Source organism: Patella vulgata, chromosome 3 (genome assembly GCF_932274485.2).
Source record: "Patella vulgata chromosome 3, xgPatVulg1.2, whole genome shotgun sequence".
Taxonomy (NCBI): Eukaryota; Metazoa; Mollusca; class Gastropoda; family Patellidae; genus Patella; species Patella vulgata.
In genome coordinates this window covers 9,089,210-9,116,739 of record NC_065881.2, presented here as the reverse complement: position 1 = coordinate 9,116,739, position 27,530 = coordinate 9,089,210, and the positions used below count along the sequence as shown (strand labels likewise).

At 36.4% G+C, this 27,530-nt stretch overlaps 2 protein-coding genes and 1 non-coding gene across 5 annotated transcripts; 2 read left to right on the top strand and 1 right to left on the bottom strand.

Annotated features, from left to right (window-relative positions):
• The first annotated feature begins 429 nt into the window (after positions 1–429).
• LOC126815948 (mitochondrial calcium uniporter regulator 1) lies at positions 430–13,017 on the top strand. The gene is made up of 7 exons (XM_050542070.2): positions 430–752; positions 1,981–2,091; positions 3,526–3,629; positions 5,145–5,246; positions 6,429–6,542; positions 6,950–7,064; positions 7,500–13,017. Exons 1-7 carry the CDS (start codon positions 551–553, stop codon positions 7,553–7,555), a joined length of 804 nt encoding a protein of 267 aa, XP_050398027.2. The 5' UTR covers positions 430–550; the 3' UTR covers positions 7,556–13,017.
• Positions 13,018–15,372: 2,355 nt separating this feature from the next.
• On the bottom strand, positions 15,373–15,444 carry Trnat-cgu (transfer RNA threonine (anticodon CGU)). The gene has a single exon. It is a non-coding gene; the product is annotated as a tRNA-Thr (tRNA).
• A 255-nt stretch (positions 15,445–15,699) lies between these two features.
• On the top strand, positions 15,700–26,778 carry LOC126815922 (uncharacterized). 3 transcript variants are annotated; one of them, XM_050542027.2, is made up of 2 exons: positions 15,700–15,864; positions 25,557–26,778. In XM_050542027.2, the coding sequence occupies exon 2, from the start codon at positions 25,564–25,566 to the stop codon at positions 26,719–26,721; it is 1,158 nt and encodes a 385-aa protein (XP_050397984.2). In that variant the 5' UTR covers positions 15,700–15,864; positions 25,557–25,563; the 3' UTR covers positions 26,722–26,778. The 3 variants fall into 3 exon arrangements, with proteins under 3 accessions (XP_050397984.2, XP_050397982.2, XP_050397986.2); XM_050542025.2 differs by lacking the exon at positions 15,700–15,864 and adding an exon at positions 16,116–16,197; XM_050542029.2 differs by lacking the exon at positions 15,700–15,864 and adding an exon at positions 23,133–23,151.
• The last annotated feature ends 752 nt before the right edge of the window (positions 26,779–27,530 follow it).

The following is a 27,530-nucleotide window of genomic DNA, read 5'->3' as shown; positions in this document are numbered from 1 at the left end:
AATTATTATAGTATCCCGTGTTGGCGGAGAAAGTTCCCAGGGATTTTGCACTGCGGTATCCCTGCAAGACGGGGGCCTGACAAGGAAAGCCTCTAGTCGTTCGGATAGTACAAAAAACTAAGGTGCAATGACCAGTAGGCCTACGTTGGCATGCGCGTAAAAAAAGACTCTTGACAGGTGGAACTCAATATAAGAGTAGGAGGATGAAAAGCACTGCAGTCCGGCAAAAAATTTCGTCCGTCTTCATTATTCCGTTAATTCATTATCCTTAATTGTCGGTTGTCGGTGCAAACAAGTAATACGTTAAACTAAACTCAGTACCAATATTTTCTTCTGGAAAGACTGGGGATTTGCACTCGGTTTTCCGAGTGTTTTAACAGTTAGGGCAGACAACTCCTGCAGTCCACGGCATTGTTGTTGGAAGAGCCAGGCTGATGCAAACACTACAGATTTAGAGATAACCGTTATAAATATTTTGTATGAGAATTTCCCCAAATGTTTCAGATTTTGTGATAAAATTGAATGAAGTTTTTTGTACTAACACGATAAAATGTCTGCAAGTTGTATTTTCATCTATTCTTCGGCAAAATTGCCTTTGAGAATAGCCCGACAGAGTCGGCTTTCTTGGTCATGCTGGACCTCTGAAAATCGACATTTTTGTTCTGAATCCCAACAAAGTGAAGGCAGCAAGAGCACAAAAATAAGTGGCGAAGATTTATCAAGAACTGAATTTGGAAATGAAGAAAAACAAGGTATTAAAATGGATGGTGACCTGCAGTGCATTGTGTTGCGTTGGAAGTTCATCTCATCAGTCATGCATAGCCTATTAAATATATATACCCATACTATAGTATAGGGCTAGCCTACATTACATTTCATTCAGTAATATTTAAAAACTGAATCAGACAATGAATAATAAATTATTCGATAGTTCTCCTTAGTTGTGTTAGCTCCCGTTATTTAAAATTCCATTCAATTCAAATTCAGCTGTTCTGCCTGGCTATGTTTAATTTATCAAATTCTATTTCTACTGATATTTTTACATATTAGGCCTAAATTATCCCAATCAATAAACAGGCTCCAGGTAAATGTTGGCTGGGTAGATCATGCAGGTCAGTTGTGCTGTTTGATGTCATTTCTGCATGGAAAATCCATCTTTCGTCTTCGATAATTCTACTTACCCCAAATTGATAATCCTGCGGTGGTGTCGTTGGGAATTTCGGACAACCTTTCCTACTAAAAAAAGACTCATGTAAATGTTACAGTGTATAGTTAGTATTAGGGAGGGTGTGTGTGGCCAAATGGTTAGCACGTCTGTCGTTGGGTCAACTGGCATGGTTTTGATTCCCCAGTTGTATGTGACAAGGATTATGGTGGCCTGTCCTCCGGTTTTCTTCCACTTCCAAAGTCCCGAATGACCTAGTTTTTGTCGAGTGGATGTTAAACCCCATTTCTCTCTCTCTCTCTCTATTAGAGTTGTCAATCTCATAAATCTAATGCCCATAATATTCTCAGTGTAGTACTGTAAACATACCAGTACAGTGGATATGGAAGATTAGATAACGAGCTGACAGGTCTCACTAGAGCTTCTCCGGTTGTAAGTGGCATGAGTAGGGTCGCCTGTCCAACCTCGTGGGTTTTCTCTGGGTCCTCCGGTTTCCTCCCACTGCTAAAGACCCCTACGCGCAAGCGAATTATGGAAATAAAATTGAACCATACGTTAAACCCCATTGCTCTCTTGCTGTCACTAGAGCTACGAGAACGTAGCTAAAAAAGTTGAGATATACTGATAGGGCAAAAAACACATTGGTGTGCACGTAAAAGAACCCTTGACAGTTAAAATTCATAATAAGAGTAGGCCGTAGCTTCCCTACACTGCATGGCATAATGCCTGTCTTCATTTTCCCAGTCGGTGCAGAAAAATAGGATGTTCAACCCCAAAGTTTCATTTATTTTATTATTAGTTTTATATATTTATAGAGGAAGATAATGGTTTTCCTTTAAAAAGAAGGATTTTGCTTGATCCCTCAGCTGTAAAACAGGTGTTCTACTTTGATACTCTAGGTTTAGTGAAAAACTTAGAAAAAAATGGTAAGTAGGGCTACACGTATCTGATTAAAACACAGATCCTATTTCGTTTCGTTTTTTATAGTTCAAAATTTCGTTTTACTTGTCTTTACTACACTAGGATCTGGAAGCTTGTAATTTTATCATTGACATGTACTGGATGGTGTGAGGGATTAGCCAATGAAACGGTCTGTTAGGGCGTGTTTTAGGCGTATTTTGCACGGGACTGTGGGTAATCCACTAGTAACATAAATGCTGATTGGTTAATCAAATGTCTGATGTCATAGAGTAAAAGCCGCTTGTATGACCCCTGACGTGACCTATCGCTACAACCGGTCAGATCTTCATGTAGTGTAGGCCATCGAAAGTATAAAAAAACGAAACGAAACGAAATATAGATCTGTATATTAATCAGATTGTACACCTATGTACTGTTTTTAAAGTAATGACTAACAATAATGCATCATTTGCATATTTCGCTAAAATATCAAATTTCTCTCGGCTTAATCCATGGTAATATGTATTCAGTTTGATTATTTAACATTTAATTAAGAAGTCAAAATCCAAAGTACCAAAGTTAGATAACTCCCTCAGTCCCTCCCAGAGTCCCGGCTTGGATTATTTAACATTTAATTAAGAAAACAAAATCCAAAGTACCAAAGTTAGATAACCTCGCGGAGTCCCGGCTTGGATTCAATCAGATTTAAAAAAAAGGCCTATCGTTTTTCTTCGCCCACAAAAAAAATGATGGCAAGCGGATTAGCATAGATCAGTGATTCTCAACCAGTGTTCGGCGAAATTTTGAACGGCACACTAAGAAAATGTGAAAAACCACGTGATCCAAATTGAGTATTGACTGGTGTCTACTGATAAGTTCATAGCTGTGTTTTTCTTTATTTAGTTTGAGTCATTCTATGTGTCTATGACTAGTCTCTGTCTACGGTTGTATTCCGTTTGACTTACCATGGTTGTTTTTTTTGCAAAATTCAAATATTTTTCATATATATTTAGCCAGGTGTGCAGCTATTTTTTCACGTGTTCCAAGGTGTGCCATTAGCATAAAAAGGTTGAGAACCACTGGCATAGATTGATGAAATATCAATTTAACATAACTTAGTTAAGTACTGAACGGACCGAATTTTCCTACGAGAGATTCCTTTTTTTGCAAGGGGTTCCTGTTGCATAAAATGACGCATCAAGACTTTAATTTTTAGATCATACATGTTTTTGGTCAGATCTTCATCGAAAGTATAAAAAAAGCGAAACAAAATATAGATCTGTATTTTAATCAGATTGAAATTCATTTGAATAAATATATTTAATTATGGTTAAATATCGCAGGCTAGCGGTGGCATCGAGAATTGATTATAGTCTGGATAAGTTAATTAATATCTAAATAATTCAGATAATAGGCAGATTTAGCTCTTACATAATGTATGTGTAATTATAATTCAACAGGTTTTTCAAGAGAGCAAGCTGAAGGTGTAACAGAAGGCTTTGTTGAGATTATACATTCTACCTTAGATTACCAGACAAAAAATATGGTTACAAAACCACAACAGGTGAAAATACTTTATTTTATCTATAACTTTAATATAGGGGGCTTGGCAATCTATTTCGTTTCGTTTTTTATACTTTCGATGGCCTACAATACATGTAGATCTAACAAGTCATAGTGGGAGTTCACGTTCTATGACGTCAGGTACCAAGCAAGCGAGCGACATTTGACCCGATTACGCTGGTCATTCGATTAACCAATTAGCGACCACCATGTATTTTTTATCTACTTTTGCTTTGTTTTGATTTCTATTGCCGCTAATGTCTACCCACTGTTCTGCGCAAAAAAGGTCAAACGCTCGAATCGACAGACCATTTGATTGGCTGACCCCTCATTTCAAGCAGAACACGAGTTAAATAACAACGCTTCCAGATCCAAGTGTAGTATAGACAAGTAAAATCGAAATTTTGAACTATAAAAACGAAACGAAATTGGATCTATGTTTTAATCAGATGGGGGGCTTGGCTGAGAAAGGTCCTTGGCATTTTCCGGCGTAGTTTCCCCGGCTTGGTTCCAGTGGTGCAGGAGGGTGGATCTGACCAGGAACAGCGTCTAGTCATTCGATGGTTAAAAAAAACCAAGGTTCCATGTACACAATGGCATGCATGTAAAAGATCCCTTGACAGTTGAAATTCAATATTAATAAGAGTAGACCGTAGTGCTGCTGCCCGGGCAAGATTTCCCTCATAGCACACTGTATGTCATGTGCCCATCTTCATAAGCCTTGTAGGAACAGAACAGTAGGACTTAAACCCCATTTCATTCATTCCTCTGTCTCTCTGCAAGTCATTTGGATGGGATAAAAAGAACCATGAGGTCCCGTGTTGGCGTGTATGTAACAGAACCCTTGACAGTTGAAATTAAAAATAAAAGTAGGCTGTGGCGCTTCGATTGGCTGCTGTCCTTGCAAAATTTCCCTCATAACACAATGTATGTAAGCCTGTCTGTCTACCGGTAAGTAGGATATTAAACACCATTTCATTTCTCTGTCTGTCTCTCTGTCTGTCTGTCTCTCTCTCTCTCTATCTCTCTCTCCATTAAAGATACATTATGTAAGATTTAGATAAAGAGCTAGCCATTCTTGCTATAATAGTTCGAAAAGAGATAATATAAGATGAATAATGTGAAAATTTCATTCAAAGTACTCTATTGCGAGTGAAGATATTAGTCTTTGAAGGTTTGGCAAGATGTGTGCAATAATTTCAACTACCGTACAGGTTGTTCCAAGCTAAGTCTCCAGGTTGTTCAAAGCTAAGTCTCGCTCCTCCATTTTTAAATTAAATCAAAATATGGCTGAACCGTTCCAATCTATTTAATATCGGAGAAATCTGGTGACATTGAGAGTTGATTACGGTCTGGATAAGATAATGTCTAATTAATAATTTAGATAACATTTCAGGTCTAAAGAAAGAGCAGCAATGGGCAGATTTAGCTCTTGCATAATGTATGTTTAATGTTTAAGTGCATATAAATTACAAACCAATACATTAATTTGTTTGGGTTTTTTTCTACACTCTAGGAAATAATGGTGCAACAATTATTAGCTGAGATTGGTGGGGTTAAAAAAGATATGGTTGTTCTTCAAAAGAGTGAATTTACAGCATTACAACATGATACAGAAGTATGTTAACATTTGGAGAGCAAATGAAATAGGGTTTAATGTCCAAGTTTTAATAACCAACTTGGACATACAATATATTATGTTGAAATTTTGACAAGTTTCTGTCTACTCTTCATGGAATTCCTTGCCTGTCAAACCTTGTGGGTTTTCTCCGGGTCCTCCGGTTTCCTCCCACTATTAAAGACCCCTATGCGCAAGCGAATTATTGAAATAAAGTTGAACCTTATGTTAGTCCCAAAATGATCTAGTTTGTATTGACTGGATTTTAAACCCCATTTCGCTCTCTCTGGTTAATGCATGCGCATTTGATCACAAGGTCTGTCATTGAGTCAAGTGGCGTGGTTTCGAATCCCAGCTTGTACTAGGAGTAGGGTCACCTAAAATTGAACCATGTTAGTCCCGAAATGACCTAGTCAGTAAGCTAGTACCATACTCACTAAGACAGTGTGGCCTCCTTTCTGACATGTTAATTTTCTTCTTTCATTTTTAATCCTTACTAAATTGTATGTGAATTGTTTCAGTGGCGGGGGATTGGATGGCTGAATGGTTAGCGTGCACGCGCTGTATCATAAAGTCTGTCATTGAGTCGACTGGCATGGTTTCGAATCCCTGGTTGTACGTGACAAGGAGTAGGGTCGCCTGTCCAACCTTGTGGGTTTTCTCCGGGTCCTCCGGTTTCCTCCCACTGCTAAAGACGCCTATGCGCAAGCGAATTATTGAAATAAAATTAAACCATATGTTAGTCCCAAAATGACCTAGTTTGTGTCGAGTGGACGTTAAACCCCATTTCTCTCTCTCTCGTTTCAATGGCATTAATTGAACTTTAAATACACAGGTCACAATTCTATGGAATACAATTAATGAGCAGCATTTCGACTAGGATTCTCTAGTCTTGACAGGGGGTTGGGTGGCCGAATGGTTAGCATGTGTGCACTGCATGATTAGGTCTGTCATTGAGTCAACTTGCATGATTTCGATTCCTGGATTGTAAGTGACAAGGAGTAGGGTCGCCTGTCCACCCTTGTGGGTTTTCTACAAGTCCTCTGGTCATTGGTTAAAAAGGACGACAGAAGCCTAGTAGAAACGTCGCACATAAATAAGCAGAATTTCATAGAATTTTAACCTGTGTAAATTATATATGTAATTTGTGATTAACAGCAAAGAAATGATTAAATTTTACAGAAACAAAGATTAGAATTAAAAATGTTAAAAGATTCTATTGATGATGAAATACAGAAAATAAAGGGTAAAGTTACCCTAGATATCAATTTAGAGAGAGGAAGAGCTATTGAAGCGGTAAGTATTTTTATCCACATTTTCGATGTGGGCTAAAAAAGTTCCTAAATATTTTCCAGCCTGTTTCCCCCTTGTCAATTTCCTGTATACCTTTCTTTATTAGCCAGGTCAAATTTACTCTTTTAAATTATAGAAAGTTTGATTTTATTATATTCCGTTCCCCGGTTGTACGTGGCAAGGAGTAGGGTCACCTGTCCAGCTTTGTGGGTTTTCTCTAGGTGATATTGTCTAGGCCTACACAAAATGTTCCCCTAATCATAGATTACCATTATGACATTGTGATGTCAAACCTCTGGGTCACTTAAGAGTTAAATAAGCTATGAAAAATCAAGATATGGTCAGAAAAATGCAAACATCGATAAGCTATCAGTGAAAAGTGGTTTTAACATTATTTTGTTTATTTTTAGCATGCAGATAGTGAAAAGGAGGTGAATAAATTACATAATAAAATTGACACTGGAATGGCAAATCTTAGAACTATGTTTGAACAGTACAGAAATGATGTTTTTAAATATGCTGGAGGTTAGTTTGTCTATTATGGTTTAAATTTGATTATTCAGTACTTGAAATGAAGGGGCAGGGCATTTTTTCACAAATGATATTAAACTTTTTAAAACAGAAATTCCGGGAACTCTAAACGTGAATGTTTTCATCGTTTCATTTATGGTACCCTCCTCAAAGCTTCAGGTAGGGTTTCGGCCTAGTTGTTACTCACAGCCTAGGATAGTATGAAAACACTAAGTCTAATTTTCAAAATTTTCTTCACATTTGTAGCGCCCGCTGATCACCACCACCACGGCCGACTGCGAACAGAAAGTTTGGGGGGGCATTTCATTTCTACCTCACTAATATTCATTGGGTCTGTATGCAGATCACTCAGCTGCTGTGGAGGTGTCGGTCACTTTCCGATCTATCTTTAACACAAGTTAAACCATAATTTCTTTTTATTACTTTCAGGTACAGTTTTAACATGTGCATCTATATCGTTGGGATTGATTAGATTATGGTCATGATACAAGATATACGCAAGAAATTTCAACATTTTCGGGTTTAGTGGATGTTCGGGAATATCGTCGTTGGATATAGAAAAAATACCATTTTATAAAGTAAACATGTAAGCGAGGGAGACCTGAATTCAAGTAAAACAGATGCTGTTTAATGGGATTATGGTCGCGATACAATATGTATACACAAGAAAATTGAACATTTTGGAGGATTTTAGGGAATATCATTGGATATAGAAAAAAATACTGTTTTATAAAGTAAACATTTAAGCGAGGGATCCCAGAACTCAAGAAAATTAGATCCTGTTTTGATTAGTAGTGTTTAATGGGATTATGGTCGTGATACAACATATGTATACACAAGAAAATTGAACATTTTGGGGTTTAGTGGATGTTAGGAAATTGGATATAGAAAAAATACCGTTTTATAAAGTAAACATGTAAGCAAGGGATCCCTGAACTCTAAATAAATAGATGCTGTGTTGATTGGTATTGTCTAATAAGGGGGGGGGGGGAACACTTCGGTCTCAGTTGATCGTCATCAGATATAGAATGATATGTAGAGTGAAAAACATAGGCTTTATATTGCACTTTATTTCTCCACTTAATGCCTATAACTTTTCAGTCTCGATATATGTATATGGTAATGATGTGTAGAATGAAAAACATAGGCTTTATATTGAACTTTATTCTCCAGTTAACAGCTCACATTATAAAGTTAACCACATTCAGTTATTAATTAAACATTCTAGGGACTTTTTTCTTCAGTGGATGTTCAGGAATATTGATATAAAAGGGACACTGTAAAGTATAAACCCCATTCACTTATTCATAAAATATTCTGGGGACTTTTTTTTTCTTTAGAGAAGAATGTGGTTATGTTTCTGTATATTAAGAATTTACATAGAATTTATAGGTATCGATTATGTGTGGTTTAATGGTTGAGAGCGGGACATTAAGTAATATATTGAAACAACACGAGGTACGTTAGTCCTGAGCTGTTGTTTCAATATATTACACAATGTCTTAAGCTCGAGACCATTAAACAACTTAAAATACAGACACTTACACGTGCTTTGTTGTGAAATACATCAAAGAAGTCCAATATTTCAACTAGTATAAATAATATACGCTTGACACATTGCCTGTACCATTATTTCAAATAATGGTACGCCAACGTCAAAGGATGACGTCACATCTGTATTTTAAATCCTGTGAATACATGTAGCTCTTTTCCCAGACCAATTTCATTGTTGTTTGTCAAGTTTAATCTTGAATTTTGGGTCCAGCAGTGCTGCCCTGTCAAAATGGGTATATTGGGGTGTGCACATACACATTTTTATTCACATTCTATACTTTTAAATATTTATAATAGACCAAATGTTATTTAATATTTTTATCTGTTTTATGAATGATCTGATCTTTGTTATGATTTTACTGTTGTACAAAATTTATGCCAAGTTCCCACTGTCATGCGATGCGTTACGGTAGGATTGTCCCTATTGAGTCCACGATCTGGTACGTGCAGATAAGTTTGGATAATTTTTGATACGATCAACACAATTGCTACGAGTCACCTCAATATATGATAAGAGCAGGGGCCTGTTTCACGAAATTTTAGCTAAGATAAAATTCAAATTTTAGTAATTTGATTGGATAATATTAGATTGATTTTAGTGGTTAGCCAATCAAAATTGAAGTATCTACTAAATTTGGATTCTATCTTTAGTTAAGATTTCGAGAAACAGGGCCCTGATAGGATCACTACGATTACTCCACGATTAAGACCACGACTTCTATCGCAGCGCGAATCGTGATAGTGGGAATCTAGTATTAGATATATTTTGTGTTTTAGTTGTTGTAGAATCTTATTGTTACTGTCTTGCCAGGAAATGTGTTTTCGTCCTATTGTTTTTGCGTTAATCCTTTAGCAATTAGATTGCCCCAATCCACCCTTACTTGGGCTCCTTTGACTGCCCCATAACATACACAGCTAGCAAATGGTCCTTTCAGTGTACAGAAAACTATTCACATATTTCAGGCAGTTTGAGGCAGTCTAAGATTCTAAGGAACAGCTGTTTCGACCCAAACCACCCTAACTTGGGCTCCTTTGACTGTTCCATTACATACACAGCTAGTAAAAGGTCCTTTTAATGTACAGAAAACTATTCACATATTACAGGCAGTTTGAGGCAGTCTAAGATTCTAAGGAACAGCTGTTTCGGTTTGTCCAGGGATATACGGGTATTAATATATTACTTTTCTCTAATTTTCTTCAAGAGGCGGGGGTAATCAATATTTATACCAAGTGCTAAAAGGTTAAGACATATTTAAAGGGGCATTATGGGAGATTAGATAAAGAGTTGACAGTTCTCGTTACAATAGTTAAACAATAGATATTGTAAATAGAATATGCTGAAAATTTCAGTCAACTTGCTGCAATCTAAAGGGGCATTATGGGAGATTAGATAAAGAGTTGACAGTTCTCGCAATAATAGTTTAAAAATAGATAAAGTAAATAGAATATGCTGAAAATTTCAGTCAACTTGCTCCAATTTGAACCGAGATATTAGCTTTTGAATTTTAGGCTAGATTGATCATCATTACTAAAGTCAGTATGTTAAAAAACAAAGTCTTGATTATCCATTCTAACATTTAATTATTTTTCAAAATATGTATTCCAATCCGCTAAATACCGCAGGTTAACGATGGCATCAAGAGTTGATTGTTGTCTGCATAAGTTAATGTCTAATTAATAGTTAATATAACATTTGAGACGTAAAGAAGGACCTGCAATAGGCAGATTTAGCTCTTGCATAATGTATGTTTAATAGTTTATATAACATTTCAGACCTAAAGAAAGATCTGCAATAGGCAGATTTAGCTCTTGCATAATGTGTGGTTAATTAATAATTTAGATAACATTTCAGGCCTAAAGACCTGCAATAGACAGAATTACCTCTTGCATAATGTATGGTTAATTATTAATTTAGATAACATTTCAGGCCTAAAGAAAGACCTGCAATAGGCAGATTTAGCTCTTGCATAATGTATGTTTAACCACTGTATATTTAAAGTAGTAGTAACACTAGTCAGTCTTAGTAAACATAATACTCAAAATTCTTTTAGAAGAAAATGTATTAACCCAAAGACCGCCACAAACTGCCTCAGCTAGGGTCCCTTAGACCACCCTGTCACATGCATAGCTATGGAACCCGCACCAGCTGGTAAATGGTCCTGTAATACAGAAAGGTATTCACATATCTCGGGCAGTTTGAGGCGGTCTCAGGAACATCAGTTCCAATCTATCCAGGGATGTACCAGTATTAATATATAATTTTCATCTAATTTGTTTTCCAAAGAAGTGGGGTATGTAGCACCATGGGCCTTCTGTCAGACGTAGAGAGCGGACGTTGTCAAACCGGTCGCCACATCCTACGTATGACCCATGCATCTTTTCTTACTACATATCTTAGTAGCCTTGTGATCGTCTAGAATTTGTCTCTAGCTGTTTTTGCTTCACCTTCACGTTGTGTATTTTCTTCTTACTGTTTTCTTAAGACGGTTGTCTCCTCAGTAGTTATAACAATGCAACAGTTCGTTTTTACATTTTATGTATCATATAGCTGCTTACATATGGTACAATGCATAATAGAATAAAGTCATTCTCTCAAACCTTATCCAGCCAGACTCGCTGGGCGAGTCTGCTGATAGAAACTGCTACATCTTTTCCCTTCCAGAATCTGTCTGTTGTCGAGGAACTCAGATGGAAATCTCTCCAGATTCTAATGAAATTTGCCATGATTTCTTTTATAGGACCTATGAATAACACGCACAAAACTGGCATATTCATGACCCTGAACCTGTGCAATTACTGATATAATTGGTCCCTTAAACCAAATGATGCAATAGATAAATTTCCAATCACATGTATTTTGTTGACACATAGAACCAGCTATGTTTTGGCTCTATAACTCTTTTGATGTGTCAACCTGTCACCTATAGTTTTAGAGCATATTTAGTACAATTGGCCAAAGACATTAATTAATGAAACATAATGCAACCATTAATTATAAGAGCAAAAATTCTAGCAATATTAATACAGGTAGTCAAGAGTAACATGTACCAAGGGATAAAGGGTTAATAAAATAATACAAATATTTTATTTATTTATAAAGAGTCATGATACCTTCGATTCAATTCTTATTTCAATTTTAAAATTTTATGAACTTTAGAAATTTTGAAATGTACATCATTTATTAGTTATTTATAGCTGAACTGGTGCACCCATGTTGTTCCCAGTTTAATTTAGGACCTTTTGCCTTCATATCAAATAAGGAAGAAACATGGCTCATGTACAGACAAACAAATAACTTTGTTTTAATTAGAAACTGTGTAATAATATGTAGGCTATCTATGAAGGTACCTCTAATTAAGTTTAGAATTATGCCCCCTTAGAGAGAGAGAGAGAGTAATGCATTTTTTATGGCAGTATCTGTACCAGAGAAAATGTATTTATCATTCACCTTTTAGTTCTAAAGTGCAGAGAGAGAGAGTCCACTCAAACTAGGTCATTTCGGGACTAACATATGGTTCAATTTTATTTCAATAATTCCCTTGCGCGTAGGGATCTTTAGTAGCGGGAGGAAACCGAAGGACCCAGAGAAAACCCATGAGGTTTGACAGGTGACCCTACTCCATGTCACGTACAACCACAATCAAAATACAAACCGTCTTTGTGTTTCAATATTATTTTTTTTTATACTTTAAATAGATTTGCACAAACATACTTTATAAGGTTGCATTTTATTACGAAATATAAAAGTAATAAGATACAGCATTCAGAGAATTGTACAGAATTCAAGTAGTCAATATTTACATGTTACGGAAAAAATTACATTTACTGTATCACTTGGTTGTTGTTGTTGTTTACATTATGTTATTATGAACAGGTTGATTTAATTACGTTATTTACATCACTTGGAATTCTATCCTTTATTTATAAGTGCAATCTGATTAAAACACAGATCCTATTTCATTTTGTTTTTTAGTTCAAAATTTCGTTTTACTTGTCTTTACTACACTAGGATCTGGAAGTGTTGTTATATTACCTGCGTTTTGGATGATGTAAAGGATTAGCCAATGAAACGGTCTGCTACGGCGAGTTCTTGGCGTGCTGTGCATGGAACTGTGAGTATTCCACTAGAAACATCAATGCCAATTGGTTAATCAAATGTCCGATGTCATAGGGTCAAAAGCCGCTCGTATGACCCCTGACACGACCTTCCTCTACAACCGGTCAGATCTTTATGTAGTGTAGTCCATCGAAAGTATAAAAAAACGAAACCAAATATAGATCTGTATTTTAATCTGCCTGTTGTAAGTAGGCCTACTATTGGTATTCAATTTATATTTTTTTGTTAACACATCAAATAAATCTATTGTTAATTTGAATAAATCTAACCATACATGAACAACTGTTTTATTCGTCTTTGTTTTAAAAAATTCTAAATCTATGTAACAAAGATAACATCCAAGGCATGTAGTTAGGTCTAAATATTAAGGCCAACTGCAGATTTGGTCACAGGTCACGAGATGAAAACAAGGCTAGCAATTCTAGACCTAGCCCTTACCCTAACCAACAATCTCGACAACAATCACGTGTCATAACTCTATTTACATCTCGCGACCTTTGGTTGAAATCTGCAGTCAGCTTTAATATTTAGACCTGACCTAACCAGTGCCATCATAGTTATTTCCTTGATATTCACGGAGGGGGGGGGGGGGGGTTGGATGGCTGAATGGTTAGCGTGCGCACGCTGTATCATAAAGTCTGTCATTGAGTCGACTGGCGTGGTTTCGAATCCCCGGTTGTACGTGACAAGGAGTAGGGTCGCCTGTCCAACCTCGTGGGTTTTCTCCGGGTCCTCCGACTGCTAAAGACCCCTATGCGCAAGCGAATTATTGAAATAAAATTAAACCATATGTTAGTCCCAAAATGACCTATTTGTGTCGAGTGGACGTTAAACCCCATTTCTCTCTCTCTCACTTTGATATTCACGATTCTGCCAGGTAAAATTTGTCTGTCAAGATACTTGAAGGGGACCTTTTTTGCCAATGTACAAATTTTAACATATGTAGTAAACTTAAACAAGATGATGAATGGATGAGAGATGAAACTACCACCAAGTAACATGTCGATCACACTGCTAACAGTAATTAACTTGTTTAATTTATCATGAGTTTATCATTGTAAAAGAAACACCATACATAAGGGGGAGAGAGAGAGAAATGGGGTTTAACATCCACTCGACACAAACTAGGTCATTTCTGGACTAACATATGGTTTAATTTTATTTCAATAATTCGCTTGCACGTAGGGGTCTTTAGCAGTGGGAGGAAACCGGAGGACCCGGAGAAAACCCACGAGATTGGACAGGCGACCCTACTTCTTTTCACGTACAACCGGGGATACGAAACCACGCCAGTTGACTCAATGACAGGCTTTATGATACAGCACGCACGTGTTAACCATTCGGCCATCCAACCTCACCCATACATAAAGAGGCTGAAATGAAATGGGGTTTAACATCCTACTGTTCTGAAATGAAATGAAATGGGGTTTAACGTCCTACTGTTCTGCTTCGGCTGGACTAATGAAGACGGGCATATGCCATACAGTGAGCTATGTGGGAAATTTCGCCGGGGAGCGGCACATGGCCTACTCTTTTATCGAATTCCAACTGCCAAGGGATCTTTAATGTACACGCCAATGTATACACGGGACCTCGGTTTTTCATCCCACCCGAATGACTATGATAGCTGTCCTTGTCAAGCCCTCCATCCTGCACCACTCTCTGCCAACGGATTGAACCTGGAACCTCGATCCTGCATGATTCCACATACACCACAGCTCACTGAGCACTAGTACTGCAGCATCATGTTCTAGCTGGATCCACATCAACCAGAAATAAGATAGGTAGGCCTGGCCTATACCCCATGCAGCTGTGCTATGAGGGAAATTGTTGGAGTGTCATTGATAAATAAGTGAATGAATATTGTCATTTCATTGTCTATTTTGGCCGAAGGTTTGCTGCATATGCCATGCGCACGATCAACATGACTGAGATGTCTTCATCATTCGAGTAGGCCTATTTGTCATTAATTATAGATACAACATAATTCTGACAAGTGGAGTAGGTTCAACTTTTATTAGCACACATAAGTCTATTCTACATCAAATTTTAACTACCCGGTACAGGTGTTTTTACTAGCTACGAGAACGTAGCTAAAAACGTTGAGATATACAGGCCCGGCGGAGTGGGCTGGGGGGGGGGGGGGGGGGCTTTACAATAATTTGGCCGCAAGTTCTCTTTTCTCCAGGTTATTGCGGCCCCTGGACCCACGCCTAAAGGACCTACGATGGAAGAACCCCCCTCCCCCTCCCCTTCAAACAAGAATTGCTTCCGCCGGCCCTGATATACTGATGTGGTTGAGAGCTAGATGCACACAATATGCCCACTGTAAGGAACTCAATTTTGTGTCGTCCTCATGTAATGCAGTCAATTATTAACGACAGGGAGAGCGAGCTTGAATGTAGCTGCCAATACACCACTCTCACTCAGTCACTGCATGAATTACCATTGAAGTTATTAACTCAACTGTATCGACCACCTGGGGATGGATGGAAGCCGAGATCTCTTGCTTTGAACGTAAGGAAACTACGGGATATTGGTAGAAGGAAACTTCCTGGACAGATTGTAACGTCGCTCAGTAAAATGTATCCACCGAAAGGCGTAAAAAAGTGGGTTAATGACTTTAACCCTAGCCCCAGCAGGGGTTTGAACCCTGGATCCCCGGTTTACGAGACCGATGCCTTACCACTTGGCCACTGAGGCTCGGGAATTCCGATTTGTTCAAGAGTAGACTTTTCTGTGCAATATTTTGAGGTGTGTCTCTTTCAATTAATCATCATCTATTAGTTGAATCTACAAATATAATATTGAAATTACGTTTTTTGTTCGGGAATCATCAATAAAGATGTATTTACTAAGAACAACCCAGTTCTCAAATTGAGAAATGGACGTGGATGTAATTGTTACTATATTTAGATATTCTTTCATTCGGAAAACATCGGTTCATTTCTATTGCTTGGTATGCCATTTGTTTGGTATGATTGGTGAATTTTCTGTACTAAAACATCCAGCCTTCACCACACTTAGCAGTAAATGCTAGTTAGCAGGGAAGTACGAGTAGAGCACATACAATTACAACACTAACAGTTAAACAGTATTTTAATTTGGGATAAAGTTATATAGGTATAAGGTTTTTAGTTACAGAACTTTCATTTATCAAAGTCTAACTTTTATATGTCTTAATTTTATTGCCAATTTCTAAATTTTAATTTCTGACAGATGTTTTTTTTCTTGAGTTACCTAGGCTATTTGGATAGGTATAGTTATCGTTATCTATTTTCTGACCAGTATTTTAAATGTTGTAAGAATGGACATGACCAAAACCAGTGAATTTGAATTGCCAGTACCCCATAAACATTGCCACATGGGGACCATATGGGGAAAAAATGGGCTGTGGGCCCAGGTGATACCACAAGGTCCCCATATAGGACCCATATTATCTTACCACATACAAATGTACGCAAATACACTTTATTATTTTCTTATATATATTAATATCACAGAGACAAGCCAAATGATATAATGGTTACTTCTTTTTTACATTGATAATCTGACCGTATAGTGTGTGTATCTGGGGCCAATATGGGATTTCCCACATTAACAACTCTGTTTTTGTACACTTGGGGCCAATATGGTGTCCATATGGGATTACCCGTGTGTGTATCTGGGGCCAACATGGTATCCATATGGGATTACTTATTAGTCTATGTATGAGTTCATTATTGAATCCATACTTTTAGTTGTGTATATATTAATATCACAGAGATAAGGCAAATGATATAATGGTTACTTCTTTTTTACATTGACAATCTGACCGTATAGTATGTGTATCTGGGGCCAATATGGGATTTCCCACATTAACAACTCTGTTTTTGTACACTTGGGGCCAATATGGTGTCCATATGGGATTACCCGTGTGTGTATCTGGGGATAATATGGTATCTGTATGGGATTACATACAACTTTTGCCTATCTGGGGCCAACATGGTATCTATATGGGATTACTTATTAGTCTATGTATGAGTTCATTATTGAATCCATACTTTTAGTTGTGTTTTAGTTGTGTATATATTACTATCACAGAGATAAGCCAAATGATATAATGGTTACTTCTTTTTTTACATTGATAATCTGACCATTTAGTGTGTGTATCTGGGGCCAATATGGGATCTATATGGGATTTCCCACATTAACAACTCTGTTTTTGTACACATGGGACCAATATGGTGTCCATATGGGATTACCCATGTGTGTATCTGGGGATAATATGGTATCTGTATGGGATTACATATAACTTTTGCCTATCTGGGGCCAACATGGTATCTATATGGGATTACTTATTAGTCTATGTATGAGTTCATTATTGAATCCATACTTTTAGTTGTGTTTTAGTTGTGTATATATTACTATCACAGAGATAAGCCAAATGATATAATGGTTACTTCTTTTTTTACATTGATAATCTGACCGTATAGTGTGTGTATCTGGGGCCAACATGGAATCTATATGGGATTTCCCACATTAACAACTCTGTTTTTGTACACATGGGACCAATATGGTGTCCATATGGGATTACCCGTGTGTGTATCTGGGGATAATATGGTATCTGTATGGGATTTCATATAAGGCTGACCTTAAAAATATCTTTGTTTCGCCTAACGCGACCGACTAACTAAAACCACCCCCGACTTAAATTATTTTATTGCACTTTTCCACGATCTTTTTATTTTATTTTGTGTGTCAACCTGAAATATATCATGAGAGTTATTTCCCTATACTATGGCTATGGTTTGATTCATTATTGAAACTGGTTGATCAAGACGAAAGCGTCATAGGTGTCGCTTCTCAACAAAATGGTTGCAGACGAATACACGTCCATTCCCACGAAATAATTCTGCCTCTATGTCTGTGGTGCGTAGTTTTAAACATGACGACGATATTTTCAATATCCGTTTTCGAGAAAAATGAAAGCACAACGCGCACTATCGTTAAAAACGTGTTGAAGGAGTTTCACACTTCAAGTTCGTGGCTAATCGTATGCGAGTCGGGCATCACGAAAAATCCTGATGTCATTGATTTGTTTGCCCACAGATAATACCGTACGGTATTATCTATGGTTTGCCAATAAAGAAGACGAATGTTTCCACCCGGAAAATTATTAAGCTGTCAAATTAGCTCTTAAGTTTAATAAAAACTTTCAGTTCGTTACTTTTTACGTCAGACCCCAAATTCATTTTAAAAACAAAATTAATGAATCTGTAGTATACAGCTAATAAGTTTTCTGTATTGATTTCTCTGACTTTAAAAAAAAATCTGAAAAAAAAACCGACCTACCGACCCTTCTCCTCGATTGTGGGTCGGGTTTGGTGAAACAAAGATATTTTTAAGGTCAGCCTAACTTATGTATATCTGGTGCCAACATGGTATCCCTATGGGATTACTTATTATTCTATGTATAAGTTCATTATTGAATCCATACTTTTAGTTATGTGTAAATTAATATCACAGAGATAAGCCAAATGGTATAATGCTTACTTCTTTCTTACATTGATAATCTGACCTTATAGTGTGTGTATCTTGGGCCAATATGGGGTCTATATTGGATTACCCTCATTAATAACTCTGTTTTGTATACATGGGGCCAATATGGTGTCCATATGGGATAATCCATGTGTGTATCTGGGGATAATATGGTATCTGTATGGGATTACATATAACTTTTTTGTATGTGGGGCCAATATGGTATCCATATGGGATTACTTATTTGTATGTATAAGTTCATTATTGAATCCATAGTTTTAGTTTTGTGAACCAATCTGCACAGAAAGGATTACGCATATGTGCACCAGAAGCTTGTGTGGTATAGATATGATATAACCAGATTCATGTATATTATGTATATGGGTTCAATATGGTATCAATATGGAAATGAAATGAAATAGAGTTTAACGTCCTACTGTTCTGCTCCTAACCTGGGTATCAATATGGGATTACCCACATGTGTATCTGGGGCCAATATCTTATCTATATGGCATCTACCACATATAAAATAATACATCTGGGTCCAATATTTTACCCATATGGGATTAGTCGCACTTGTATCGGCTTCAATGTGGAATCATACCCATTGCATTTAGTAGATATTAATAAGTATTCAGAAAATTAAAATCAGAATGTCATTAAAGTGTTTATTTGGGATATGTTAAACTTATTGCGCCCTCAACAGTTGTATTTACATGACAAGTAAACAGTCGCACATACAGGTGCGATTTACATTAAACCATGTTACAACTACACAGATTTGTGAAAGAGCATAAGAATTTTTACAGGTAAGGTCTTTTTGCAATTTCTTTATTGATCTACTTTACTTAAAAATATTTTCAATTTCCCATTTCTCCTTCATTAAAATTTAATGTTTTCGCTTAATTAAACATAAACATTATGCAAGAGCTAAATCTGACTATTGCAGGTCTTTCTTTAGGTCTGAAATGTTATATAAACTATTAATTAGACATTTATTAAAAAGACCATAATCAACGCCCTCGATGGCATCTTATGGGTCCGAATTTCATTAGATTTGAATCCGATTTTCTGTCCAACGCCCTTGATTAACCGCAAAAATGGATAATCAAGTCTTTTGTTTATTATCGTAACAGCGGTAAAAATGACAATCGAGGCTACTGTGTATATGAATCAGATTGAAGCAATTTAACTGAAATTTTCGACATTTCCCATTTACATTTTTATCTATTATATATTGTCAGCTCTTTATTTAATCTTCCATAATGTATCTTTAAGTCAAACAATTTCAGGGCAGGTAACCTAACAGGTTACAGCAAAGGTTGTCTGGAAATTATTTTTAGCAACCTAGATGTATTAATGATGAGACCGTCTTTGTATGTAACCTGTAGGAACTGAGAAGTAAGAGATTAGAATTTAATAAAATTGAGAAATGAAGTCTTTTTTCTTTGTTTTGTTTTAATTTATAATATTGAACATGAACATAACTTTGTAACACAATCTTGCTGAAAATTGGTACAAGGCATGTTCGATCGACACTCGATGTATACAGGCTGATCACGATGTCGGCCATTATCAATAAATTAAAAACAAAAAAATGCGTTAGATTGTTGAAATCGTAACTGGTTATATTCATGGTGATGCGACTATGCAAATTATAGGTGAACAAATTCATCACCAACATATAAAACTCAAAATAAACAGCATTTAAAAAAATAACACTTTCGTACTTCTAAAACCAATACAGTAATAACAAATCAGAAAAATATAACTTAAGATTAAATTAATTTTCAAAAAGTATATAATATTATGAAGCCATACTTGCAAAGCTGCTAAAGCCTTTACGTGCAATATAAATAGGTACTCCATAGGTAGATGATTTATTCTACTGCTGTACTGAAATTTGTTTTATATTTTAAATAAAATTAAAATCCAAACAATTTGGAGACCTTTTATTAATATTTTTAGATTACTATAGAATTAAGTGGTGCACTAATATATACTTTGCAGAGATTAAACAGATTACAGCAGAATTCTCCTTATCACAGACTATAATAAGTTTACCATGAATAAAAAATAGAGTTTGTTTATGAATGAAATTGTGACACATATTTTCATTTTAAGAAATATGTACTTCACTCTACCATTCAAAATACATGCCTGTCTCTGTAGAGCTTTAAAGCAAAAGAATCGTAATACATTATTCTTTAAAGAAAAAATTCAAAGAAATCAGGACCGGTTTCTACTAAAATTTATTATGAATACAGCCTGGCAGGTATAGGTTTCTTGCTAGTTAGATTTTAATGACTATAGCAGATTCTGTACTCAAATTATATAATATCTGACCATACAGCAGAGTTCATCAAGTCAACCGTGAATACCTGTCAGTGCGTCATCCTATAACAACCAATTTAGTCTGGTCATTGGTTTAATTTTAGATTCTGAACTGCAGAAGTTTATGTGTATAGCAGCTAGAAGTTAGTACTAACAAGAAACAGACCAAAGTGGTACACATCTCTACAATCAGTTCACAAAATTTAATCAAAGGTAAATTTGTCCCATCCTTCCTATACTACAATATGCTTGATACTTTTTGGAGTATCATTAAACTTTTCGACAAAATAAACTGAAATGAAAGTTTTTAAAGTTTCTGTATTTTGAAAATTTTTGCTTTGACCTATAAAGGCTATATCTGTTACTTAACTGACTTGATCATTTTGTGTGGAAATATACCTATATATATATATATGTATATTGCATCAAAGTACTTATATAAAAGTTTTATAATAATATGAGGATGGATTTGAATGGATGTTTCTTTTTTTCAGATATTTTGAAAATATTGGCAAACTCTGAAACAAGAAAGATGTCATTTCAAGAAAGTTTTGTAATAATATGAGGATGGATTTGAATGGATGTTTCTTTTTTTCAGATATTTTGAAAATATTGGCAAATTCTGAAACAAGAAAGATGTCATTTCAAGAAAGGTGACTTTTACTTTTTAACTTGTTTCTTGCTCTCGCTGGACAAAACGTCGAAAAATTTTATCAGCTATACAACGAAATACATACAAAGGACATTATAACCGAATTTGGTAAAACTCTAGTTTGGTGCCACCCCTATACACAAAATATTCAGCCTCGATGACAGCCTTGGTTTAACTACTAACCTTGAACAGAATGACAAACAAGCAACAGTCATATATATTAGTATGGACTCTATATTATCCCCCCCCCCCCCCCCCCCCCCCCCCGCTCCAAACAAAACAAAAAAGTTACGAGTCAAATTTGTTGATGTAGGTATGTTAGAACACTGACAGATAAATGCTTTTGTCTGGTGCCCTTTTTTCACAAAAACTGTTACCATTTATATTAATGATCATGATGATGAAGCTGCTTGGGTGTTCATGTTTTAAGACGTGACAACTCGCATTAAAATAAATGTGAATTCATGGAAGAATAGTTTCGTTCGATATGTGATATTTTGCAGGTAATATATAGTGCACTTACTTATTTTTTCGTTTTTTCGTTCTGTTTTAGATAAACCGACTTGGACGATTGGGTGGCAGAGATGTCCTGTCCATCGTTAACAACATCTAAAGAATCTCAGTGTCACTTATGTACAACGCTGTTACAATTGGACAGGATAAAAAGGCAAGCGTGAATTAGGGGCACATGCTACAGCTACCATTTTTTTTAGTAAGTAATATTGATGATATTGTTGGAAATAAATGCAAATCAATAATAGTTCTGGTACGATGGGGTTTATTTTAATGTTTTTACAATCGTATATCAAAAGTCTTTTTGAACCCTCTGCATATTTCAGATGCAATTTAGATTTGAATTGTATGTGTTTTGTGGTCTCAGGGAGATCATATGGAAAGAATTGTGTTGCTTTGTCAGGTTGCACATCAACAGACCTAATGTGCTTTCCTTTTGAATTACAGATCCAGTCAGAAGATATCCAATGTTTTGAAACACCACAATTAGGAAATCAAAGCTGCAGTTAGTCGTTTGAACAGGTTTCCTGACAAATTCAAGGGACGGGATGGTGGGAGATCTCAACGAATTTCAACCGTCCTAATTGAGAAAGCATAATAATAAAACATGAAACCAAATATAAATAGTTTTGTACTTATTTGGTACAAGATCCCATATGAGTCCCATATTATGCCCATATTACATTTATTTGCACCCCACATGAATCCCATATAGTAACCATATGGCATTGTTTGTGATATGTGCTTAGAAACACTTCATGTGTAATGAAGCGCTATATAAATCGAACAATAATAATAATAATAATTTCTTAACATGGCCATATGGGTCCCATGCAAGCCCCATATTACATTTATTTGCACCCCACATGAGTCCCATATAGTACCCATATTACATTTCTTAACATTGCTATATAGGTCCCATGTAAGCCCCATATAACACCCATATTATTTTAAATGACTTACCCATATAGATCCCACACAAACCCCATTTAATACCCATATGGTTGCCCATATGGATCCCATATGAATGTTGGGTGCAAAAATGTTGGGGTCCCATATGGGCTCCCCATAATGGCCCCATATTACATGACACATGGTACCCATATGGTACCCATCAGTGAATGTTATCAGGGTAGGGTCTTAAATTGACAAGTGACTAGTGATTCGGATAGTCAAAAAACTGAGATCTAGCTATAGCCTACAAATTGTGAGCATAACAGAACCCTTGACACTTTGAAATGAAATGAAATGGGGTTTCAACTTCCTGCTGTTCTGCACCTAGGGACCTAGAAATTGACACAAGTGGGTCACAACTCATATAATACTGTAATATGAATGTATAAACTGATATACATTCAATGGTTTCCGTTTTTACTCTAATTTCAAATCAGGTATGTTCCGCGAAATAAGCCCGCAGTCTCAATCGAATGCTAATTTCTAGCGCCTGGTTATTACAGTCAACATACGCCGTTTGGTTTGGTGCAATATGTCTAGCCTCGTTCCTCGAGTCACTTGCTAGAACTGGGGCTGAAACGCATTATGGTACACGATTCGTGTACCACTGGCAAAATGTTTATTTTGTCTTAAATATTGGATATCAGAAGCCCATCTTTTTCCGGCAAGATCACAGCATCAATGTTGATTTAAATTGACAAATAATTTGTGTTTTCAATGTTGAAGATTTTGGATGATATTGAGTTAGAGACTTAGCTACTTTAAGTGAGAGGGACGCAATGACACGCTTTAAATTTGCGTCATGGTTTTGAGTTTTTGCGCCCCTATGGCAAAAATCATGCAGTTTCAATGTGGTTTTCAGCATTATAACCAGTATAGAACATATGGGTCAAATATGCTACAAATCGACTCCAGCATGTTCCACACAGCCCATTATTACTCAGCGGTACTGGAAGGGACCCTCGATCCCCTTCCCCACCCACGCATATAAATATTGTTTTTTGGGGCCCTGTCACCACGCTCCTGGGCTGGGCTAATGAAGACAGCATACAGTGTGCTATGAGTGAAATTTTACCCGGACAATACGCTACGTCCTACTCTTATAGTGAATTACAACTGCCAAGGGATCTTTTACGTGCACACCAATGTGTCTAAATGCCCCTCAAAATGCGATTAACAAAGCTATAGTTTGGAAGTTATAACCAAATCCATCCATTATTTCGAATTTAACACATATCACAATAATTTACATCGGTATTTGATAATTTGAAATTGTAGCGATAATTTGTAACCAAATTTTAAGGTGCATTTGGACACAAAAACACTACGATTTTAAATAAAAGATAGGTTGCCAGGCAACGAAACATACGCCCACAGCAGCTAAATCGTCCGGGCAGTCAACAAGAGTTGTCGCATATTTTTACTTTTTTCGGTAATGAAACATTTATAATACACTAAAATCTGATTAAGAGCAACAACTCAGAAAACCATTAGAATGGTTCTGCCCCATGCTAACGTTTTGTATACAAAACTTTTAATACTGTATCATGAATTTAGCTGTTCCAAGTCATAAAAATTCATTGAAAATTAATATACTTGTTCGTCTCAAGATCTTAAACTCTGTGTATCAATCTGCAGTCAATCGGATATTAACTTTGGCCTCTAGAGGTCCACAAGATTTTTTTTGAAGTGATCAAGAGCCATAACTCTGGCAGTAATTATCAGAAATCGCTGAAAATCAATAGGCTTCTTAGTCGCATGACCTTAAACACTGTGTATAAATTTAAAGTCAATTGGATATTAACTTTGGCCTCTAGAGCGTCCACAAGATTTTTTGAAGTGATCAAGGGCCATAACTCTGGCAGTAATTATTGGAAATCGCTGAAAATCAATAGGCTTCTTCGTCTCATGACCTTAAACACTGTGTATAAATTTAAAGTCAATCGGATATTAACTTTGGCCTCTAGAGCGTCCACAAGATTTTTTGAAGTGATCAAAGGCCATAACTCTGGCAGAAATAATCAGAAATCGCTGAAAATCAATAGGCTTTTTCGTCTCATGACCTTAAACACTGTGTATAAATTTAAAGTCAGTCGGATATTAACTTTAGCCTTTAGAGCGTCCACAATTGCCGGACGGACGGGGGCGACGACAATATACGACCACATTTCAATGTGGGCGTATAAAAATGACAAATTGGCATAAAGAATGTTAATTTATCAAAAGTTGATATAAATAAATTATAAGAGTTGAATGGTGGATTTGGGTAAATCATGCTACCAGAAAATAATAATGTGTGTTTAGCCTTTTGATTTTGTATTACCTTTTAGCACTTAGACTGCCCCAAACCACCTAGTTTCATGATAGTGCTCAGATTCCATTGAAATTTCTAGAAATCAAACATTTTGTCAGGTTTATAGTAAGCAGTGGGGAAAAATCAAATGCCCCACTGCTGACAAAAAATTACCCCAAAAAGCAGTGGGGAATGCCAATTATGTCGTCAAGTGAAATTGCATGCATTTGGTAGGCTACTGTTTGAGAGACATCACATAAAGCAACCCCTTCGGGAATCCATTTGCCAATGTGCTTCAAGTTCCTTAAAAAATACCCTGTATATTGTCTGGAAAGGCCTAGCCTGTTACTATATATATATGTATAGTGCACAATTTATTTTTAAAAAAATTCGGAGAAATTCGATGCCATCAAGAGTTGATTATGGCCTGGATAAGTTAATTAATGTCTAATTAGTAATTTAGAAAACATTTCAGGCCTAAAGAAAGACCTGCAATAGACAGATTTAGCTCTTGCATAATGTATGTTTAATATATTTCTCTATTTTCAGAATCCATATGAAGCTTTTATATAAAGAATCTCTTATTGGTTGTGGATTTCTGCAGATATGCTTAGTACTGGTTCTTTTGAATGAAAGTGATTCAAATCAATTCGACCCTCATGTGTTGCCGAAATATGGACCCTTTTTTGAGGGTTGGTATCTCAGAATAACAGAATCTCATTCACCAGTCCGGTTTGGTTTATTATTTGGACATGTAATTCCAGAGGATGCCTCATCTGTAACACCAAGAGTTTTGGCGACCATCTTGTATAAGACGTGTCTAGATGGCGACTGTCCTTTGAAATCAATTGATGCTTTCTTTAATTTTTCGTCTGTTAATATCACGACAAAAGGTCATCGAGTGACGAAAGACCCTGATGATGAGTCACCAGTTAATTTTGAATGGGTAGCATCAAGTAATTCCAGCATGGCTACCTTTAAGGTGGTCAACGATTCCACGTATTTTGATTTTAAGCTAAACGGTGCAAGACTTTCTGGGAAAGTGGGAAGCCATATCCCTTGGGGCCCACATGGAGAAGGACCAGAGGGACCTTTCATAGAACATTTGCCATTGCCTCTTAGTTGGTTTGTCTACAGTCTGCGTTCTCAAGTAGTCCATTATGAATTTCAAGATCCTACCACGGGTACAGTTTGGACAAGTGATAATGCTGTCGTTCATTTAGAGAAAAATTGGGGAAAATCTTTTCCAAAGAGCTGGATTTGGGCGCAAGGAACGTCAGATGTTGCCTACGTTGCTCTATCAGGTGGACTTGTAACAATAGCAATGATAGATGTGCCGGCCTATTTGATTGGCTACAGAAATTTTGCAAAGAATCTCAGTGTTAATTTTCAACCTCTCAATAGCATTACAGTTATTAACCATGATGGTTGTCGTGGTTATGCTAATTTGTCCGTTACATCATTATCGCACAAACTTATTCTTAACATGACAACGAATATCAACCAACTTAGCGATTGTCTTTATGGACCAATGAAAAATGGGTTTACATGCGCGTGTGTTGAAAGCTACGATGCCAGTATCGAAGCTGTATTATTTAAGAGACACCTGATAGACGGTTTTGTTGAAATCGATCACCAGTTTATTTCAAAAACGGGCCTTGAATTTGGAGGAGAATATGTATGTAAAAATAGATGTAGGCCTACTGGGCCTTAAAGGTAATTGCTAATAACATGATCTTTCCAGGTCAATAAATATCGTTTTACCTGAGGATTTACCTGGTTTCTTTTGTTTCTTTTTTTTTTTCTAAACCTTATTCTTGAGATTTTTTATATTTTATATTTTTGCCCTAATGTAATAGCGCCATAGAACAATCAAAATATTAGATTATAGGCGCTCTATAAATAAATTATTATTATTATATTATTAGTAGGTGTAGCAGCCAATGTTATAATATTTTTTTAAAACATTAAAAAATTAGAGATATGAATTGCATTTAGCTCCTCTACCAGTTGGGGCAGTCAGAGGTGATGGGTGCATGAAGTAGAATGACTGCTTCTCTGAGCGAAGCGGTGCTCAAGATGTTTTGCTGATATTTTGAACATTCTCAGACCATACTTCAGAACAATGTGAGATTTGATGGGGGAGTGGGCCCCCTGCAAAGAAATGTTTAATTTTATATTTTGGCTTTTATTTATCAACAATCTCAAAATATTGGTCCTAAATGACCCCTCACGCATCCCCAGTTGCAGAGGGAGAGATTTTTTACGGCACCCCAGAGGGGTTTCAAAAACTACTGCAATAAACGCCAATTCAAATGACTGTATATCTGAAGTTCACAAGTAAACCAGTCGGTTTAAGCTCCTACACAGGTCGAGGGTTCAAGCCCCACAAAATTTTGAACACGTTTTGCGGTTACAGTTCCGTCCCTGGCTCTCAGTTTACGGGCCTGTCAAGGGTTCTTTTATGTCCCATCCAAATGACTAGACACTGTTATTTGCCAATTTATCCTGTTGATAAATTAA

Bases quoted from the DNA above. Each gene is read 5' to 3' on its own strand.
- LOC126815948 (XM_050542070.2), top strand. From the start codon at position 551: ATGTCTGCAAGTTGTATTTTCATCTATTCTTCGGCAAAATTGCCTTTG. The intron at 753-1,980 runs GTATTAAAATGG...ATATATTTATAG, and splicing joins TGGAAATGAAGAAAAACAAG to AGGAAGATAATGGTTTTCCT. The intron at 2,092-3,525 runs GTAAGTAGGGCT...ATAATTCAACAG, and splicing joins GAAAAACTTAGAAAAAAATG to GTTTTTCAAGAGAGCAAGCT.
- LOC126815922 (XM_050542027.2), top strand. From the start codon at position 25,564: ATGAAGCTTTTATATAAAGAATCTCTTATTGGTTGTGGATTTCTGCAG.